This window comes from Miniopterus natalensis, chromosome 12 (genome assembly GCF_054644295.1).
Source record: "Miniopterus natalensis isolate mMinNat1 chromosome 12, mMinNat1.hap1, whole genome shotgun sequence".
Classification (NCBI taxonomy): Eukaryota; Metazoa; Chordata; class Mammalia; order Chiroptera; family Miniopteridae; genus Miniopterus; species Miniopterus natalensis.
The window spans coordinates 65,172,563-65,194,181 of NC_142092.1; the positions used below are offsets into that span (position 1 = coordinate 65,172,563).

Consider the following 21,619-nt stretch of genomic DNA (forward strand, 5'->3'; position numbering starts at 1 on the left):
ACATTAATTCCACTACCAGACATAGCCATACATCTTCATAGTTAGAGAAATTGTACAATTTAAAAGGACATTTCTATACATTAGCGCATTTGACTTTCTCTCCATTACTGAGCACCTATCATGTGCCTGGCGTCCTGTGGATGCTCTCACTTCGTTTTCCCAGGGCCTGATTATCACCGTGTTTCACAGGTGAGGCTGAGCCAGGTGGAGGACCTCATCTAGGATCGCACAGCCCCTAAGGGGGGACCAGGATTTGAACCCGGGTCCATCAGGCTCAACGTTCCTCCTTCCAACCCCTGCGAATCTGCCTCTGTGAGGTGAGTATGGCTGTTTGGGGGGCAGGCACTGTTTCCCTACCCTTGATGTTTCTTTCAGGTGCTAGCAGCCACTTAGGATAACATTTCTGGCTTCTTTTTGCCCCCTCCCCTTGCTCTACCCCTGAGGAAATAAAATGTATTTTTTGAAGAGTTTGGTGGGAGGCAATGGATGGAAACAGCCTGGCCCTTCTTCCCTTCCTCTTGGGAGCTCAGCGTCTGCTGCTCACCAGGCCTGGCTCTCATTCCCGGGGTTCTGCTGGGGTTGGGGCTGGGGCGTGGGGGATGCTGCCTGCATGGGTCTCGCTCTGGGTTCAACACCAGGAGGCTCACTTGCCCACAGACATTAAAACATTCTCCAGGATCACCATTTCCATAACAGAGGTAATATTTTGGCTCTTACCCTCTTTAGACCTTTGTCTTATTCTCAATTAATTCAGAATTTAGGTGGAAGAGAAGACTGCAGATTGGGCCTCCTTTAGAGAGTCTGACAATTCTGATCCCTCTGCTGTACAGATAAATCTCAAAAAGGGGCATGGCTCTTTCTTAGAGAAAAGATAACTTTTCAGCAGATATGTGATAAATGGCCCCAAACATTCTTACACTATAGGAACATAATTCCTTGAGTTCAGATTAGGACACAGAAAAATGGGAGAATGTGGGGATAGCACCAAAAAGAACTCTAATGTAAAGCAAACTCAAAGAAAGCATGACTTCAAATGACTGCATCCTAAGTCAAGACGCCTATAGGGGCGTAGCCTTCCACCCCGAGATCTTAATCTGAGCAATTTCCCAGCTACTAAGAAGGAGCCAAGAACCAGTTTATGGAGATTACTGCACACACACCCCCCCCTCCACACACACACACAAGCCAACAACAAACCTTACGTGGGGTAAAACCAAGCTAAAAAAACCTGAGTGCCCTCTTCAGAGCCATCCATAATTTGGAGCTCACTCTGAGATTTGCCTGCTGCCAGAGTTCTACCAAAATGCCTCCTAAATAACAAGCCCAAGACTTCTTACTGTTACTACCAATACTTGAGCCAACAGAATGTTGGAGCAGGAACGGTCCTCGGCAGCCAAGCTCACACCCCTTGGTGAAGAGACGGAGAGCGGCCAGGTGATGGAGCCGGGCGGAGGGGCCACGCTGGATTACCGCACGTCCACAGGCCCCGGCACGGTGCCTGCCCGCGGTGCGTGGGAGCGAAGCAAGTCGCGCAGAGCAGAGACTAGGACTCGGGTCTCCCACACCAGCGTTCTTCCCCTTTCTTATATTATGTTGCTCGTAGCGATACTTGTCTGTCCATTTCACTGACATCAAGCATTCACACTATTATCCTACCACAGGCCAGGCCAACAGGCTTCCAAGACCAGAGGAAAGATTCCCCACAAACAACGGGTGGAGTGAGTGCTAAGATTTGAACCATGGGCCCGGCCGGGCTTGGCTCAGCGGTTGAGCATCGACCTAGGATCCAGGCGATCAGGGTTTGATTCCCGGTCAGGGCACATGCCCGGGTTGCAGGCTAGCCGATCAGTGACTCTCATCATTGATGTTTCTATCTCGGTCTCTCCCTCTCCTTTCCTCTCAAATCAATAAAGATATATTAAAAAAAAAAAAAAGATTTGAACCATGGGAGACATAAGCTAAGCACAGAGATGAACACCTTTCCATCCCCTGATTACAAGCACCGGTTCACCAATTTCAAAGATGCCAGCAATGAACTTGGGCAGAGAATAGATGCAAAGCCTCGTAATGTCACCGTCACGAAGCACGCAGATTATAACAGCATCAAAAAATGGTCTACTGTATCAGAACTATTTTTAGAAGCACAATCCTGTCTCTCTTCCTCAGACTAATTAATGTCCGTGACCAGGACTGGAGTGTTCGGAACACAAGGGAGGGGCAAATCTTTCGGGCTGGAAGCAAGAAGCCGGATGGCGAGAGACTGTCAGGCACACGTTTAGCGCGAGCGCACGCACTGCGGTGATGAGCGCAGCTTCCAATTAAGCCGCCCGCAAAGAGCTGGCACCTACTACCTGGTGGTTTAAAAGCAACTGGCAAAATCTGCAGAGTCTAAGGCTTTTTAAAGGATGAAATCTGCTTTTTAAAATTTTTATATCTCTCTTTCTAAAGAGAATTAATTACATGCACTTTGGGAATCGCGGCATCTTCCCACCATTGGTGACTCTGGAGATAAACAGACCACAGCCCGGAGGAGTGTGGGGGCTTATCCAAGGTCAAGCTCAGAGGCAGCTGCGGGACCCTGGCTCCCAGCCCAGGTCACCTCCCATGGTCACAGCTGCCTTTCCGTGGGAAGACCATACTTACTTGAGGTCCCCATTACCTGTGGCACAACAAAGAGAAGTTCTTGAAAATCTACAAAACCCGTTTTTAATTTGAGGCACAAATTGAGCAAATGTTTTGCACGAGGGATTATTTTCATTAAACCATTTATATGAGCATCATTCATTTACTTCAATCTTGCTAAACTTCATTAAGCTGTCCATCTACTCATGTAAATTCCTGTTGGATCAAATCTCTTTAAAAATAAAACATATTTTTGCATGGTGGAAAACTGTATATCTAGTGTGTCCATCGGTAAGCATTATGATGATATTGATAATCATAACAGTAATTGCCATTTATTGAACTCCTGTGTGCTCAGCACCATGATAAGCACTTTGTATAATCGCAGGGAGGGTAATTATAAAATAACTACTACCTATTAAATACTTAGCATGTCTAGTCATTTATGCTATGTATTTAAGTACTATAATTCATTTAATGATCACAATAATCCTAGGTAGTTATTACTATTATTCACATTTTACAGATGAAGAAACAGAGACTTAGAGGAGGTAAGTACCCGCCCCGCCTGTCACCGTGAGCAGGAGAAGTCGAGATTCAAACCCAGTGAATTCTGGAACCTTTTGTCTCTTCCACGACACAACGCAAGATGCTCATTTATAAAAAGCATCGGCTCAAGTTCCATTTCCAGCAAGGACATTCGCGGATGTGAGGACGGACGAAATGGTGCTAACGCGACCTGTTCCCTGTAAACGTCTTGGGCTCGTCTGTGGTTTGGAATAAAGTAACCGTGTTACCGAGTCCCCTCGCAGCATCGGGTGACGAGCTGCTGCTGAGATCGGGACTGGTTCGGAACGACAGCGAAATTTGGGAGTAAAATGCTATTTGCCTGTTGTTCCATTTAAAAAAAATTCACGAGTCAAGGGAGCATTGCCATTTTCAGCAATTAAGTGGCTAAAATCCGCAGGCTGATGCATTTACTGATCACGAACGCTGCATTCCTAGAAGGACCTGTGTTTGAATTAGCAGCCCCGCAAGCTGTTGTTCCAGCGGAAAACCAAACAAATGAGACAGAAATGTTGCTGTTGCCTAGAGAAAAAATTTTCCCCGCCACTTGTTCTGCTGTAGAGAAAGGCTGAGTCAAAATTAAGGATGCGTCAAGGACTTCGCCTGCAAGCCAGCCGGGAGAAAGTGCAGAGACAGACAGGAATACCTGCAACTCTTCCCCTCATTAGGAGGCGTGTTTTAGACGGGATCGGTTGTGCCTTAAAGGTTCGATTTTACAGTCACTTAATATTTCACTTGTCTTAAGAAACCCGCACAGAGAGGCAGGAAAGGAAACAGATGAACAAAAACGTGAATTTATGAAGCGCCCTGTTTTTTCAGCTCTGCGGTCATCTGCAATATGTGTGACATCTGTGAGTGGGGTTACAGAAAACTGGGGCGGCTCGTGCTCTGTGTTACTGCCAGACCTGCTCCGGGGGCCTCCTTCACCGGGACATCGGACATCTCTGCGTAAGGATGAGCCCTGACAACCCCAGAGAGAGCTCAGTGCCAAGCCCCCCACCCGCCCCCCCCGGGGCCTGAGGGGCTGAGTCCTCAGGTGGTTTGGGACAAACACAAGGACAGGGCTGACAGGCAATTGGTTCTCGGCATTGTGTTGTGCCTGGACCAGCAGCATCCGTATCACCTGAGACCACGTTAGAAATGCAAACAAATCGAAACTCTGGGGGTGGTACTTTGCAATCTGGGTTTAGCAATACCCCCTCCCCACCCCAGGGATTCTGACCCCCTACTAAAGTTTGGGAGCTGCCCATCTATATAGTCTTCACAGCCTCTCCCGCCTGCCCCTCTTCAACTGCAGGCTCTAAGGTCCCGTATATATCCAAGGACTCCGCCTCCACCCACCCCAGGGCCGGTGCTGGCCTCGGCGGGGTAAGTTAGTAGGCGCCAAAGCACCAGTCAGAAGGGGACCTGGGGTAGTGCTGCTGACTCAGACCCAGGCTCTGATGGCGGCTGCGACGCCCCGGCCGCGTGCTGCTGGTGCTAACAGGGCTGCAGTCCATTTGAAACTCCAGGCTAGGTGGCTGAGGCCCGGTCCTTGCCACTCTCTCCCCAACCCCTGCCCCAGGCCCACTCCCAGCGGAGGCCTTTGCGCTCTCAGATCTCCCTGTGATTGTCTGGACAGCCCAGAATCAGGAGGCTCCTTCTGCTGCTGTTCCGCTGCCCCCGGGACTCTAAGGGCAGCACCCTGCCCACGGAGTCTCTCCACTGCCATGGAAACAAGACCCCTGGCCAGATTATAGTCTGGCTGCTGGCTGTGTCCCACCCCTGCCCGGTCCTCTGCTCTCTCCCCATTTCCTGGCTTGGTCTTCTTCCTCTCAGCCTGCCACTGAGGCCCAGAACGGCTCCCGGCCCAGCATACCCAAGATAACTAAGCAGCACCACTTGAGAATCTTGCAGAAAATACTGCACGTAGACTTGGCAACAAGGCCCAACCCAAGTCTGGCAGCCCCCTTCCCATGGGCCAAGGAGTCCTGGAGGCCAAGGAGACATGACCACATGAGGCCCTTGCCCCACACCCTCTGGATGCCCACTCTGGGCACCCAGCACCCTGTAAGTCCCCTCCTCAATGGCTGGAGCCCATACTCCCAAGGGTGACTGGCCCAAGATCTCAGGATCAGGAACAGAACTTGTGTGTGTTTGATTCCAGAGCAGCAGCATCTTCCCTACGTGTGGCCATTTAGTCTTGGCTTGATTACTTCCAGCTACGTGGAACTCACTACTCCTTTGACCCAACCTTTAGTATTTTAGGCAAAGTGAGTTGTTTTTTCTCTTTTCCTTAAGCTTAAATCTCTCTGCAAATTTCAGCTGTGTTTTCTTGCTCTGCCCAGGGGAGCCTGCAGAGAGTTTGATCCCCTCTCCCACACAACAACCTTTCAAGCTAAAAACAGCAAAAATCCCCTGGGGTCTTTTTTCTCCTTCACCCTTTCTTCCCAGCAGGGGATGTCTAACCCACCTCCTAGTCAGGCCTCTGAAGACAGATTCTAGTCACTGTCTCTCACAGCACCTCAGAGGCCTCAGCTAGTAGATCTACACACACAGGTAAACGTTCCCATCATGGGCAATGCCCTCTCCTAACACCCAAGCCTGTGGGGCGTCACGTGTCCTTGCCTGTAAAGTGGGACTAGTGACTCGCACCTGCCTCGTCTGCATGGCTGGATGAGTATGATTCCAGGTCACTGGCTTTGAAACGACTCTGAGCAGTGGGACACTGTATGGCTGTGGGGGTGACGATGGCAATGATGATAATGCATAGAAGAGGAGCTGATCAGGGGAGCTCCGGGGAGCAGGTGCTGTCGAGAAATCCTCCCCACCTGCTCCAGGAGCTTAGCCCCTCCGTCACTCCTCCTGCCAGGGCCCAGGGCCAGGTGCTCGTGGAGGACACCGAGGCACATGCGCAGCTCTGAGAGCCTACAAGTAAGTTAAAACAGCATGATGACATGGAAAAGGTGCCTTGAGGACAGGGTGGTCCTGTGCCCAGCAACCGAGCCAGCACGCAGGGCGAGCCCATGAGCAGGCTGCCGCAGGGTGAATGCTGGGAACTGCTGAAGAAGGTGCCAGAAAGGGGCAGAGGCAGGATCTCCACCCAGGCCTCCTGCCTCAGCTCACCCCACTTCACCCGTTTCCCCTAAATCACTTGACGGCATAGTGTCTGGTCTGCCATGTGGATGCCTCGTTCTACTTTAGGGAACATTTATTCCAATAACGGGACCCACCCTCTCATGCGCCCCTGGCCCATGTACCCAACTACCCAGTAGACAGCACACCTGGAAGTCTCCCGACCCGGCATCGTGTTCTCCCTCCCACCCCAAAGCTGCTGCTTCCCCAGGGCTCCCGGCACCAATGGCCACCCAGCTGCTAAACCCGCTCCTTTCCTGACTCTTCCTCCACCCTCACCTCTCTCAGCCAATTCACCGTCAAGTCCTACCACTCATCCTCCTAAATACCTCTCGAAGGCAATGTCTCACTCCATCCCCGCCACTGCCGTCTAATCCACACAATCACCACCTCTCAGAGCCCTCTGCTTCCTCCACACCCACCCTTGCCTCACTCCAGTTTGGTGTTCACGCCACAACCAAAGTGATCTTTTTAAAACACAAATCTCATCCCGCCGCCCTGTCGTTTAAAGCGTGTCCATTGCTTTTAGGATGAAAAGCCAAATGCTTGGCCTGACCCATCAGGTGCTGCAGCATCGGACACCCGCCCTGCTTACTGGCTATCACCCTGCCACTCTGGACAGCTTTCCTTCACCTGTAAAGTCGTGACAGATCCCACACACACAACAGTGTAGGAAAGACATGTATGTGCATTTAAAGGATAATTCTGAGAGTTAGGCAGCTGTCCCCTGGGTGAAGCACTAGAGCACAGCCAGGATCTCACATGCCCACCTGTGCTCCTTGCAGGTCACATCTGCCTCTCCCGGCCCTGCCCAAAGGTCACCATGGTAAACTCTCTGGTCATTCATTATTCTTTGCTTTTCTTCATATTTTTGCCATTAGGGTTACGTCTCTATAAAACAAAGTTTAGTTTCGCCTGTTTTGAATTTATTTCATCAGAACCATTCTGTAGATATTCTTCCTTCACCTGCCTCTTCTGCTCAGCACTAATGAAAATCAGCACACACAGCTATAGCTTGCGCCTTTCCACTGACACACAGTACTCCAGTGAGCAATACCTGGGATTCGTGCTTTTTTTTTTTTTGGTGGACAGTTAGATTGTTTCCAGCTTGGAGCTTTTGTGAACCACGCAGTTAGAGTCTTTCTGTGTTTTGAGAGCACCATGTCTGTCCCGCCTTGTGGCCCTCATGGGTCCTTGTTTTCTCTGCCCAGGCCCCTCTCACTGCCTCCACCCTGCTCACCTTGCTGCTGATTCTCCCATTGCATCCTGACCCCCTTGCCAGCACCGAGCCCCCATCACTCCCTCCCTCGTGCATGCACGTGTGCATTCACTCATGCACATGCCAGCAGCTCCTCCAGGCTGGCCTCCGGCGCTGCAGAGGCCTGGACAGCCTGGAGGAGGAAAGCCATCGTCTCTGAGCTAATGAAGACATGCACCTCGCCAGGAAATGCACACGCTGAAAAACCAGCTCCACAGCTAGACAAGGGGTGCTGCTGAGTCTCACTGGGGATGAGCACCCAGCTCAGAGGGGGGGGTCCTCCCACACTGAACTTGCGGATTCCACCCTCTCCCCGCCCCCGCGCATTAGCCTCTGTGATGAGAGTTGCCGGAGCTCTTATGCTGCTTAAAGTGAAGAGAAAAAAAAAAGGAAATTGGGTAACAAGAAAAGGAAAGAAAGCAGCTGGAGAATACTGCCCACCATTTGGCGTGATAAGCAAGAGCTTTCAGATGATTACTGAGACTGGCTTTAATTTTGATCTTTCATTTCTTTTAAGCTAGCAGGTAATTAGAGGGAACTCAGACCCGTCCCCGCAGCCGGAGATTGACCCATCACTGCTGGAGCTCCCCTCCCACTTACTTTACCAGCTCTTCCTCCACACTCTTTTTTCCTTAAAAAAAAAAAAAAAAAAAAAAAAAAAAAGCTACCAGGTTGTATATATTTTTTTTTATCTATTTAAATGCGTGCAGATGGGACATTTCCCACGACAAAGACTCTCTTAGGAATAAGCAGCATTTCCCTTGCTCCAGTTTAAGAACTCATTGCTTTGCAGGTTTAAACATCCAACGCCAAACTCCCTTTTATGGACGAAGAAACCAAAGTTCAGAGAAGGGGGAAGCCGTACCATTTACGGCCGTAATGGCAGGGCCAGGATGCCCCCCGAAGCCTCTGGCTCCGGGGCCCCTACTCTAACCCACTCTGCTCTCCCAACTGTGCGCTAAAAACCTGCATGGGCCTCCAGTCCCGCTTCCTCGGGGCTCCCTCCATCCTAAGACAACCTTCCAACTGCACGCAGAGCTCCAAGCACCAGATGCTGGAAATAAACGCAACAGTCACCAGCACAGAGGCAGATTCGGGCAGCCATTGATTAAAAGGATGGTGCAGAGCCGTTAATCAAAAGGGGAAATTACTGTCACAAAAAATGGAGAGGAATGAAAACGGCATAAAAATCATACAATATGGCCTCAACTCTAAAACAATATGGAGAGAAGAAAATTATACTGTTTTTATGAACTGAAATGTTAATAAAAATTAGGTCTGGCAGTTGAATTTGCGGGAGGCTTTTTTTTCATGCTACGCATGTTTCAGTATTTTGCAATTTTTCTACAATAAGCACATGTGACTTTTCTATGAGAAAAAAATGTAATAAGAAGTGTGTAGCAGAGATGAATCTGTCCTCTCCACCCTGCAGCGCCCGACTGGAAGCGTGGCTGGTGGTCCTGGCCCCCCAACTCTGCCAACCCCTTGGCCCAGCTTCCTGCCTCCACCCTTCCTCTCCCAAACTTACTAACACTTTCTCACCAAACCGAGCCCAAAGGGAATGCAAGCCCACCTCTTCCAAGAAGCCTGCCCTGATTACTCCAAGCCAGGTATTAGGTTGAATCACATGAAACTGCCATTCTCATAGGTCAAAAAAAAGGCCCAATACTGGTGACATCATATGGTCGGGCCTACTTCTTGGCTCACCCTGCCCTCTTCTGAACTCTCAGAGTGTTCCCAGCCTGGGAGGCACACTGCGCGCAAATAATTTTCTGTCTGCTACTGTTCTCTTTTGTCTCGTGCGTAGCTCCTACTTTAAGTTGGTGTTCTCTGCATACTGGCTTATATTTTATTCATTCTGGCTTTGAAGGTTATTGAAAATGAAATGGCCACAGAGCTTCCTCATGAGAGATAATCGATCACTCACAGGCACCTACTCAGGTTCAGTGCTTGGAGATAGAGATGAGTCTGTACCCCCAAATTTACAGTGAAGGCGGGGGGAACCCAACCAGGTAATGTAACACTATGGGCATACATATCACTGGTGGGCTAAATACTTTCACAAACATTCTCTCAAGGCAAGAGCTAGACAGTCCTGGCTTTAAGCCTCCATCTGTTGCTTGTAAGTGGTGAGGTCTCGGGCATGTCCCTCAGCCTCTCCAAGTCTCAGTCCTTATGTATAAAACCAAGTTGTAACGGCACCAGCTGCATGTGGCTGTTGTGAGGAAACCAAGCCCAGCAAAGTGTAGTGACTAGTCTGAGGCCAAGTAGAGTTGGTACCAAAACCTTGGTCTCCTGAGCCCAGACCACTCCGCCTCCTTCCAAAAGCCAGCAGCTCCTGGTTTGAAAGCACACGGACATTTAAGGCTCACTGGAGCAACGAGGAAGGAAATTTCCAAATACATCTGCTATCCCTTTACTACCTGGAACGATGCTGGAAGGGCCCGCCGTAGGATTCCTCACTGCCATTTCCCCAGAATGGTGACTGACCATCCATAAGCTCATCCACTGTCCTGTCTGCTCCCCTCGGACAAGCTCGGCTCCTATCTATTGGTCTCTGAAATGACGCTGTCACATCAGCTCAGGAAATTCTACCTTCCCCTAAGTCTCAGAAATGGTGCTCACTCAACAAACTTCATGCAAAAGAGGCTTTTACTGGTTACTTCTGACTTAATTCTTATACATTTTCAAATGGAAGAGAGATTCTGGTTTGATGTCTTGCACATAACTTAATGCACCTATCATAAGTCATGTCCTGTCTGCTCTTTCTTAAATGTGCACGCACATTTCTGCAGTTTGCTGACTGCCATCCAAAACGCGAGAACTTCCAACGTATGGAGCAGGGCACAGCGTATCTCGAAGCCATGACCCCCAACCTTGGACTTCAGCCCCCTATAGCCTCTGCTGATAACAGGACTGTTGGGTTCTTAACTTTTTGAAATTATGATGACATTCCTGGCCTTTTCTCCAGGAAAAACGCACATATACACTCAAACTTGTATAGTTTGGGGCTCACAGACACCCTTAAAGCCTTCGTGTTCTCCTAATTGAAAACAAGCTCTGGTTTCCTTAGCTTGACATTCAAGGCATCACTTCTGGCCTCTGGGTCTCCATCAACCTCCCCAGGAGTCCCTCCTCTCCACTAATCCACTCTGTACACCTCTCTCCAGCTGCCTTAAATTCCCAATTTCCCCCAGCACAGCCCTGTGCCTGGTCTCCTCCACCAGGGATGGCCTTCCATCCATTTTCGTGCTTCAAATTCTACTTGTCCTTTAAACCCATCTCAAGTGCCACTTCCTCTGTCAGGTATTTTTTAAAACTCTTCAGGAAATAAGCTTTTCCTACATTTTCTTCCCTTGGCAATTTGTCTTTATGTTTGGGACACTCACACTTTCCACCTTATAGATATTTATGTGTGGGTCTTGACGCCCCAACTGGCTTGTGAGCTAATTCAAGTCTATAGTCTTCTCCCCGGCACACAGTAAGTGCTCAATAAATACTCTAAATAACCAATACCTGCTTCTCTAATCCACACACAGTGTAAATGAAATGCAATTGAAGAGGAAAACATTCATCTCCCTGTGGACTAGGCTCTTGACTTATGTGAAACAGTCAAAGTGCTTGGGGTCTTGCCACAAACGAATCTTTAGGAATCAACAAAACCCAAGAATTTCAACACAATGTCAGCTGTGCACGCGTGGATGGGCCATTCAGCAGGACGTTCGAATGATCCTCCTGAAAGAACATCTGTTTCCAGAAGGACGCTCTCTGATAAGAAAGATGATGTTCTACATGTAAGAAGGTACATTTGTTTAGTTGAGATAGTTTAGAAACCTCTCTTCTAGTGTTGAGGGGACTTCAGTGGGACGAACTGCCAATTTAAGGGGCTTTGAGGACCTCTGATGAACGGTTCTCAATGTTCCTCTCCAGGACAGGACAGAGCTACAGTCCTCGGGTGAGCCGGATCTGAAACAAGACGATGAATGCCAGGGCACGCCTGCTGGGACACACAAGCCCCGGCACGGAACCGAGCCGCCCGGAGGTTCCTTGGTCTCTGCTCCCTTAGAATGTTTCGCTTCTCCTGATTCCACGTGGAACTGACCTCACTGGGACACTCGCCTAACATGTTGGTTCTAAACACAGCGCAGGGGCTGTCCTCGGAGTCAAAGTAAGAAGTGCAGCCTGGGCTCCCACCGAGGCCTTCAGGGGCCAGGCCTCTGAATCAGGGCCAAAGCTGCCTGGCAGGCTGAGCCCCGCCTGAGTAATAAGCCTGGTTGTTATGGAGATAGGAGGTAAGTGAGGCTGGGAGAGGAGGGGGAAATGTGACTGTGGGGAAAGGGGCTTCTGTGCCTTATATAAGGCAGGTTCCAAAAATACACTTTTGATAAGAGGCGGGCAGTCCACAGCCCAGCTCCCGGCATTGCCATAGTAAGAAATTCCCCCAGAGCCCCCTGAGCCTGTCTCCGGCTTCATTTTCATCACCCTGGGGTCCTAACAGATATGATTCCCGAGAAGGGAATCCGGTTACCGGGAACATCTACATCCCGGGAGCAAAGGACGCATCAAATGGCTCCTCCAGGGGGTAAACTGACCTCCCAAATTAATCAGTGGGTGGTGTCATCATCTTGTTTTTAAAATAATCAGGGGATGCAATTTAGTCACTTCTCTCTCTGATAGAATTTTTTTTTTTTTCTTTTAAAGAAAGATGCAAGCTACCCAAATATCTTTTAAGAAGGGGAAATCTTTCTATTGATTTCCCTGATTCCTCCCCCGCCCCCTTATCTTATAAGCTTAGCTTTGAGTTGAAATAGAAGCTGCAGGTCAATGGGGCAAAGTGGCAAAGCGGAAAGAACACTGGGGGCGAAGTCGGGAGACCCACAGGCCCGTTTCTGCCCTGCCTCCAACCAGCTTTGTGATTTGGGGCAAGTTACTGACCTTAGTTTCATCTTGTACGATTTGGAGCCATTATATACACAACTCAGTTAGGCTGCCCCACGGCAGGTGGCTCAGGTGTCACCGTCAGGATAACTGTAAAGTCTGACTGGCCACTTGGCGACCCTAAGAACTAGTGTTCGTCTAATGCTCGCAGATGCCATGAGGCTCTCTGTCCTGTGTCATTTCATATGATGACCACGACAACCCAGCCAAGGAGATACACCTTGATCCCCATCTTATAGATGAGACCAGAGAACAAAGCCACCAGGCCAAGCTCATAGAGCAGTGATCGGAGATGAAGGACATCATCCCAGACCTGACTGGTGCCTCGTCCAGGGCCTCGAGGACACAGCTGCTCCTCTGTCAGGGATGCCTGCGAGGGAGATTCATGAACCAGGTTGCTGACTGACATGATGGTTTCTAAGGTCTTTTCCAGTTCTAATAGTCTGTGCTTCTATTGATAAAATAAGGGGTTGGATTAAACCAAGGGTTTTAAACACTTATTTCCCCTCAAATGAAATCTAGTGTAGAATGTTAAAATATAAAACAGGTCGCTGCAGCTCCACTCTGGCTGAAAAAGAGATGGCTTCTGCCCAAATGTCCATCAAGTGGCAAATGGGTAATAAAATGTGGGTACATCCACATAATGGGATATTATTTGGCCATAAAAATAAAGTACTGATACATGCTACAACATGGGTGAGCCCAAAAAACGTTATGCTGAGTGGAATAAGCCAGACACAAAAGCCTGAATATTGCATGATTCCACTTAGATGAAGTGTCCGGAAGAGGTAAATCCAAAGACAGAAGTTGGTTAGTGTAGGGGCGATGGGGAGTGACTGCTTCATGCACGCAAGAGTTCCTTTCGGGGTGACAAAGCATTTTGGAACTAGATGGAGTGATCGTTGCACAATATTGTGAACATATTAAGTGCTGCTGAATTGTGCACTTTTATTTATTTTATTGATTTTTTTTTTTTTTTTTTTTTAGAGAGAGAGAAACATGGACTGGTTGCCTTCCATAGATCAAGACTGGGGATCAAACCCACAACCTGGGCATGTGCCCTGACCAGCAATCAAACCTGCCACCTGGAACAATGCTCCAACCAACTGAGCCACACGGGCCAGGGTGCACTGTGCACTTTTAAATGGCTAATTGTTTATTATGTAAGTTTTACCTCCACATATGTGCTTGCAGAGATACATGATCGTTCCAGAGCCCCACCCCACTAGCCTCCCATTCCTATGTCCCTGCAGTGCCTCCAAAGAACCCTGGCACGAAAGTGAACAGAGTCACTAGCTATTGCAAAATGTTCCAAATCGTTCTCATAGGACAGCTGTTTTATTCCTTCAGGGGCCAAAGGTATTTTTCCCTCACCCAACAAATAAACATGCCTGGGCCCATGACATTTTGCTACTTGGAAACAAGTTTCCACTGCGACCAGCTTCAATGTCAATTCCCGTCCACAGCGATCTCGCAGCTTCAGTCTTAGGGCATGTCATTGGTTTTAAACTCAAAATTCGACTCTAAGTATACCAGGAAAGAAGGGGAAGTAAGCGTTAGTGTGTGTGTGTGCGTGTGTGTGTGTTAATGTTTTAGAAGGTAATTTTATTGTTGGGTAGTAAATGAAGCATACTAAGTGCCTGCTATATACTGAAAGTTTTGAACGTTTCATCTAGGTGTTATTATCCCCATTTTATAGAAAAGGACACTGAGACTCAAAACAGCTCTGCAACATCCCCAAGGTCAGAGTTTGCATCGCAGTCTCTCTAGCTCAAGAAAAAGCTCTTGCAACTCTGCAAAGATGGGTATCAGCAAGCTCTCTCCCCAGCAAAGGCATGAGGACTGATTTCAGTCCTGCCATGGAAATGCCCGCAGCCTACAGTCCCCCGGGGGGGTGAAGATGCGTGACATCTGGACACACACATCTGGGTGGGTCCCTTCTAACGCCCCCTCTGCATCCTCTCAGAGGGACGGAGAGCTCTGAGGAGTTCAGGCATCCATCTACCTTTCCCGTTAGTCTGTGCAGAGAAATGGAGGCCCACTTCAGCGGTCTTGCTGACAAAATGTACTCAAGAAGGAGCTAATGAGGGGCGCCTTGGACCCTCTTTAGCTAAAGAGCTCAAAGGAAAGGCTAGCGTACCATTTGTTTTAAAGGGTTTAGGTCACATTCTATGCAAATGCAAAAACTCTGGCTTCTAAAGGTTATGCCCAGCCTAGGAGTCTACGTGATATCATTTCCTGCAGTCGGAGGGACTCAGCCTCAGACACGGACACGCGTGATTCAGTGCAACCCTGTGCATTTTCCGCGGGTGTAAACATAGTGCTTCTCTAAGCCATCCCGAAACACTTCCACACAGAGGAGTCGAGAATAACTTTAGCCTTTCTCTCCGCATGGCGAAGTTACCAAAATGATGACAATAGTCTCGTACACATACATGCACCTCACAGATTACAAAGTGCTTTCACGGACAATCATTGCTAGGTTTTAAAATAAAAAGATGAAATTAAAGGAAAATATCAGTAATGACATTTAGCTATTAACATAAACCCTTAATATTGCAGGTAAGGAAAGGGTGAGATGAAAGGATTTTTATATTAGAATTGAAGTCAGGTTCTTGAAGTTCTAACTGTTCCTGGTTATCAATTAAGAGAAAAGTCAATGCTTTTTAAATTAAAGATGAAGTGCTGCCACTTATGACTTAATAAGTTGTAAATGCCTTTCCCATCCTTCCTGACGGCTCCGTGCCCCGCTGCTATTAAATCAGATCTTCAGCTCGCGTGCGTTATGCGCAACGCCAGGTGCAGGGAAAGGAAAACAACTCAGAGCAAGACAAAGAAAGCTGATCGTGTTCCAATGCCATTTGATGTAAAAATGGTTTTGGTGCCCTAGCTGGTTTGGCTCAGCGGTTAGAGTGTCGGCCCTCAGACTGAAGGGTCCAGGGTTTGATTCTGACAAGGGCATGTACCTCGGTTGCAGGCTCGGCCCCGGTCGGGGCGTGTGCAAGAGGCAACCAATCGATGTCTCTCTCTCACATCCATGTTTCTCTCTCGCTCGCTCTCCCTTCCACTCTCTCTGAAAAGCGATGGAAAAAATGACCTCAGGTGGAGATTAAAAAATAGTAATAATACTTTCAACAATAAAATAAATTAAAAAAAATAAAAGACACGAAAGCATTAAAATAATAATAATAAAATAAAAATAAAAATGAGTTTGGTGACAGAGGTTAAGAAGGCTCGGGCCACACAATGGCCTTTGAAGTTGTTCCCGCCAAAGAATCAGAATGCTGACGTGTCAAGGTCATCTTTACCACCATGCCACACTGGCGTGGACAGCAACCAAAATCTCCCCACAGTGCCACAGTCTTCCAAGACCTAATCTCTACCGGTGAGATCAATAACCATTAGATACTTGTAGTGGGTTTTCGAGAAATGAGTCATATTGCAATTAATCTGGCCAAGCTGCATTAATCCAGCACTTTTCCTTAAAGACGGCTCTGGCTGCCGGGCTGTCTGAGTGGCTCCGAGGGCTCGGCAGACCTGCCACACCATCACTTTGAAGCTCTAATGGGCGGAAGCCACATCTGACAGACTCAGCCCACGCAAACGAGGGGTGACGGTCCTCGGCCCAGTCTTGCCGACAATGACAGTGTGCGCCTCACACAGTGAAGAGCACTCTGGAGGAGACCCCAGCCGGGCAGGCACCACCTAGCCTGACTCAGAGCATGACAAATACTCTGCCAGAGTGACACTTCCTGCTCGGCAGAGTCACCTAGGGAACCTCAAAAATTTCTGTGGCCAGGCTTCCCACCCAAGCTAATTAAAACCAAAATCTCTAGAAGTGGGGGCTTGCGCACTGGTGTCTCTGAAAGCTCCCCAGATGGTTTGAGGGTGCAGCCAAGGGGAGGGGCAGAACTGGAGGGCAGATCTAACAATATTTGGGCTTGAGCCCATTTGGGGAAGGGCCACCGTCCAGAAACCTGCAAAACACCACTTGGTCAGGGAAGTCAGCGTTCCTCAGAGCCCCAAACAACAGCTGACAAGTGCTTTGCTTGTCTGGGAGCATTTGGGTCAATCCGATTTGTCGGGAGTACGGGAGTGCTACTGGAAATGCCCATCTTTGATTTTTCTGCCTAAAACCACCACAGTGATATTTACTCAGTCCTTACTTTGTGGGAGCCAGGAATTTGGTAAAAACAAAACAAACAAAATACCAAAGTGAAATGTCATTTGTTTCAGGGGTGATTCCGTGGAGGGGGTGGAGGCCATACTCCCACCAACATCCCAATATGATGCCCACTGGGTGGGTGGGATGGAGAGGAATGATAACTGTCATAAATATTATAGAAGTGCCAGAAGTTCAGTAAATCTGCTCTACAAACGTCAAAATGAAAAGCTTACACTGCGAGAGTATAACCATCGTGAAGAAAATACCAAGGACGCCATCCTTACCATGTCCTTGCTACCTGAGGCCCTCTCCTGGTTGGTTTTACTCTCTCCCTCTGCTTGAGGATTTCAAAGAGAAGAACCACGGGAACACGGTGGGCCAGAGGACACCCCGTCACTGGGGGAAAGTGGGTTTTTAGAGAGACTTTCAGATTCAGATAACAACAGGCTAGAAATTCGTAGGCAAGTCTCCATTTCCTGATGGAGTCACTGTGTTTGAAGGCTGATATTTATAAATGAAAACATGACTCATTAAATTGTTTAATATGTAAATCTCACTCATGGCGTTAACATGTTCCAAGAACTGAACTTACCTGCGTAGGAGGCGGGGAGAGGAGTTGAAAGAAATACATGACATAAAAAATACTTACTGGTTCTCTCTTCTCTTCTTCAGGGGGTCCATGAGGCGCAGGGTGTCTCTGATCACGGCCACTTTCACTTCCTCATCGACAAGGCTGGGGACATTTTCAAACACCCCTGGAGAAAGCTTGAATGGGTAAGAATTCCATGTTAGGCTGGAGAGACTCAGGGGTTCAGTGCCAAGTGACTATCATCATCCAGAGGCTGAGTTTGCTTACGTTAATCTGTGTGAGAATATTTTAAAGGTGCCCCGTGTGCCACCTTAAAGATGCCAGTTTCCTTTTACAAATTAACAAAACACGTGAAGAGGAAAACTGTTTTTCTGATTATTAAAATTATACATGCTCCTTGTAGAAAATCCATAAATATAGAAAGGGGCTAAGAAAATTGAAAGAATCCACATAATCCCCCTAAAATCCCTATTTGGTATATTTCCTTCCAGTCTTTTTAATGCATTTTTTTCCAGGGGGAAAAATATATAACCACTGTTAAAGGTACTATTTATCTTAGTGATTCAAGCATGTCGACATGGCTAAATCATATTCATAGAATTTCAATTAGTTCATCTCCTGAGGCTAATTAGTTCATGTCAAAACTGATGGAAAGGCTCAGCTGCTTCCACATTTGCAGATCTTAAAATCTGGAAGAACGGCATGCTGGGAAATTACCACAGGTCGGATGGGTCTTATATTAATAGACCATGTTCAGAGCTCAACAAAACTGGAATTATTTAGGCTCGAACAGGGCTTTGCTGTGCAAATTTGGGAATGTCCAATCTCGTTTAGCCAAGTGAGTAACGTGAGCGTGGAAACAGCCCGTTGTGCGGCAATATATTCAGTGCGATACTCAAAAGACTTACTTCTTGCTCATGCTCGATTCTCATGCTGGGATTTGCATTAACTTCAAGCAGTACAGGCTTCAGGTTTTTCATCAGGAGAATGTCAAAGCCTAAAATCTGCGCAGGATAAAAATAATTCAGAATTACTCCCTCTAGCTGCAATTTCTTTTCAGGAATCAGGGTTGGTATTAGGGTCAGTAAAATGAAAATAAATTCAAATGTGGCCCCCAACCTGAGCCGTGACCCTGACCTCTCTTGCCCACGGCCCCTCTTCCTCTGGGTATATTTGTCAGGCCAAATGGACAGCAGGACATTTTATAGGAGCCTTGATAATGGGATGAGTTCCCACAGTACATTTCAGCACTATCACCATCCTCTGAAGTGCTAGAGATGATGACCTCTTTCTTCTGTGACGGGTTTTTCATTATGCTAAGGATCAGTGGTAGCCCATCGATTTCACCCTCTCCTTTTGCTCTCCTCGCTTAAGTTGCTTCTTAGCTAGATCTCTGAAAACCCAAGGCTACCTTTCTTAACCTTGGGTGTATGTCAGTGTCACTCAAGGACCCCTTTCAAAGTCACTGCGCACCCCCAGCCCACACCTGAGTCAGAATCAGGCAAAAGTACTTTGAATAACAAATCCCCCAGGTGGCTCTGATATACCCTCTCAGCTACGGAGAAGGGAATATTTACTAAGCACCTACTAGGCACCTACCAGTGACTACATAGTGCGCCAATTATTCACCATCTCATGCAATCCTCACGACGGGGTATAGAAGTAGGGATTATAGTCGCTGTGAAGCAGAAACAGCCTCAGGAGGCCAGTGGATTTCCCTCAGACCACCTCACTGGTAAGCGACAGAGCTGCATTTCACGCCCAAGTAGGGCAGGCTACATAATTTGTGAGACCCAATACGCAAAGCCCCTCGTTCAGGAGGTATTCACAATGTCATGGAAGTGAGAACAGAGCATGAAACCAGGCACGGAGACCTCCTGGACGTGAGCTGCTGGGTGACTGCACAGACCACATGCCCGTGAAGCCGGCCCACACCCAAAGCTGACCGTTTGCTGGATGTCTGCCCTTGAGCCCAGCATCTGCCTCGGCGGGGCTTTCTCCTCTCTGGCCCCTTTCGATTGCGCACGAGCCCTAGGCCACCCGAGCATCCCGTCCCCCCGCCTGAAACAACCCTCGGCCTGGATAATCCCTCCCGGTCCCTGAGATCGCAGGCCCTAATTAGATTCAGACGCAGCCGAGGAGGATGTCAGATTCTTAAGAGACCTCTCATTATCTCCCCAGGAGGTGATAAGGTGGAAAGCCTCGAACAGAATTGCTGCAGTGCCAAAGTTTCAAAAAACTGATGTGGAGAATAAAGGAGAGAGGAAAAAGGTCCAGCTGCGTCCCCCGTGGGCTCACGGAGAAAAGATGAGGGAAATTCACTCGCTGGCCTATGCAGAATATGCGTCAGCCAAACGACCATTATTAAACGGTGGCTTTATGCTTATTGATGAAACCAGAGCCTCAGTGGCTACTTGGGGAGACCATTCAAGACGCGGTTACTCTTCAAAGAAGGGCAACAAGCATGAGAAGCTGGGGAAAGTCACCCTCGCTCTATTTTTCTTGCCCTGGTCATGAAACAAAAAAAATGGAAATTCAGTAGAAAACGTTACATGTATTATAGATCCACTTAATAATATATGACAAGTGGATATGAGGGATGAGGCCTTTAAGAGACTCTGGTGACATCGTCAGTCTCACTTCAGACCTGGCCTGAGACGCGACGTTGGCGAGGTTACAGGGAGTGGCGGGCTGTGGTGCCAGCATTTATCATCCTTGGTCACCAGTGCCCACTTTTGCTACATCTTAGAAGTTTGGACTTGTTCCTTCTCAGCCTGCTGGACCCTTTCCAGCCCAACGCACAGTGGTCTCGAGAATGTAAAGCTACAGAGAAGCTGGAGAAGGGGGTGGCAACCTCATTAGCCACACTGACCTCCACCCACCAGGGGCATAGTATTTTCCAGAATCCAGACTTTGGTGCATGTAGTTGAAGATGTTGGGTCTTGGACAAGAATGCTTCGGAGTCAGAAAGACTTGGGCTGCAATCCCAGCTCGGGCCCCCCTTCTAGCTAAACAACTTTTAGAGAGAGACATGGTGCTTAGCCCCTCTGCACCCCATTTACCTTGTCTACGAATGGAGATAATAGCGGCTGCCTCAAAGGGCAGTTGATCATGGAAGCAAAAAGTACCTAGGACTGTGTTCATCAGAGAGGAGGTACTCAGCATATGCTGGCTCCCTTCCCGGTTTCCTACTCGTCCCACCAGCAGGAAATGGTATCTGTAGCGTTGAGTACAGAGCTCATTTCAAATCTTAGTTCTGCCTTTGCTCTAGGCCCCAGTTTCCTCATCTGTAAACTTGGAATCAGAAGAGTCCTTACCTTAGTTCATTCATTCGTAAAATATTTATTGAGATGCTTCCTGTGTCCTGGAACTATCCTAGCATCTGGAAATATAGTGAAGAACTAGACCAGGACCCTGCCCTTGTGGAGCAGAAGACAGGATCAAATATAGATAGTGTGATAGAATATATTTTGCACAGTGCCCGACACGTAGTAAGTATTTAATGAAGGTCAGCTTTATTACGTTTTTTTGTTTGTTTATTTTTTTCCACAAGCTCAAGGAAATATGAATTGCTTTCTTTTCAAAAGTTCAATGAAATATGTTGCACCAATGGATCTCAATAAACAGAATCCCAGAACTGGGAGGAGGTTAGAGTGGATCTTGTCGGAAAATCCCAGAATGACAGAGCTGGCAGAAAATTGGGAATTTACTTGGTTCAGTGTTTTAGAAAATGGGGTTCTTTTCTGGGGAAGCACTGGGGAGGCCAGATCAGATCAACTTTTACCTATTTTACATACTGGGGTTCCTAGGGAAAAAAGCCCCATTGAAAAAACTACTAATCTTGTCTAACACTCACTTCACACAGACCAGAAAGCTGGAGCTTAGAAAGGGAGGGACCTCTCCCTGGTTCAGTGGCAGCAGGAATTGTCAAATGGAGAGAGATCTTTTCAATCATGTGATACTTTGCCCTCCTCCAAGTAATTCAATCGGCACTTGTGTTGCTCAGCTCCTACTTGAGGGGAACCCTGGGGATTCAAAGATATCTGTTCTTCATCCCTGACTTCTAGAAGCTTCCAAAGCAAGCTAGGGGAAAAACTCATGCAAAGGTTCCAAGCTACAGGGTTCACCGGACAGGGGATTCTCTCTGAGTTCTAGAACTACACATCCATCTGTATCCAGGGCATTCCCAATAGGGAGGTCTCAGACTCCTCACATTGAACATCTCCACGCTCACCCTCTGTGTGGGCAGCCTCTAAGTTGGTCCCAGTGATCCCCACCTCCTGGTGTTTATATCCTCGTGTGATCCCCTCTCCTTGAGTGTGGGCTGAACCTGGTGACCTCTCTCTAAGCGTATAGGGCAGAAATG

The 21,619-nt window shown here is 48.0% G+C and overlaps 1 protein-coding gene across 1 annotated transcript in view; it reads right to left on the bottom strand.

Annotated features, from left to right (window-relative positions):
* Positions 1 to 21,619, bottom strand: part of TTLL11 (tubulin tyrosine ligase like 11) — a 169,290-nt gene that overhangs the window by 81,727 nt on the left and 65,944 nt on the right. The window contains exons 5-6 of the mRNA XM_016211053.2: positions 18,162 to 18,257; positions 17,314 to 17,429 (exon numbers count right to left, since the gene is read on the bottom strand). Of these exons, the coding sequence (XP_016066539.2) occupies positions 17,314 to 17,429; positions 18,162 to 18,257 (212 nt within the window). The remainder of the gene's footprint in view (positions 1 to 17,313; positions 17,430 to 18,161; positions 18,258 to 21,619) is intronic.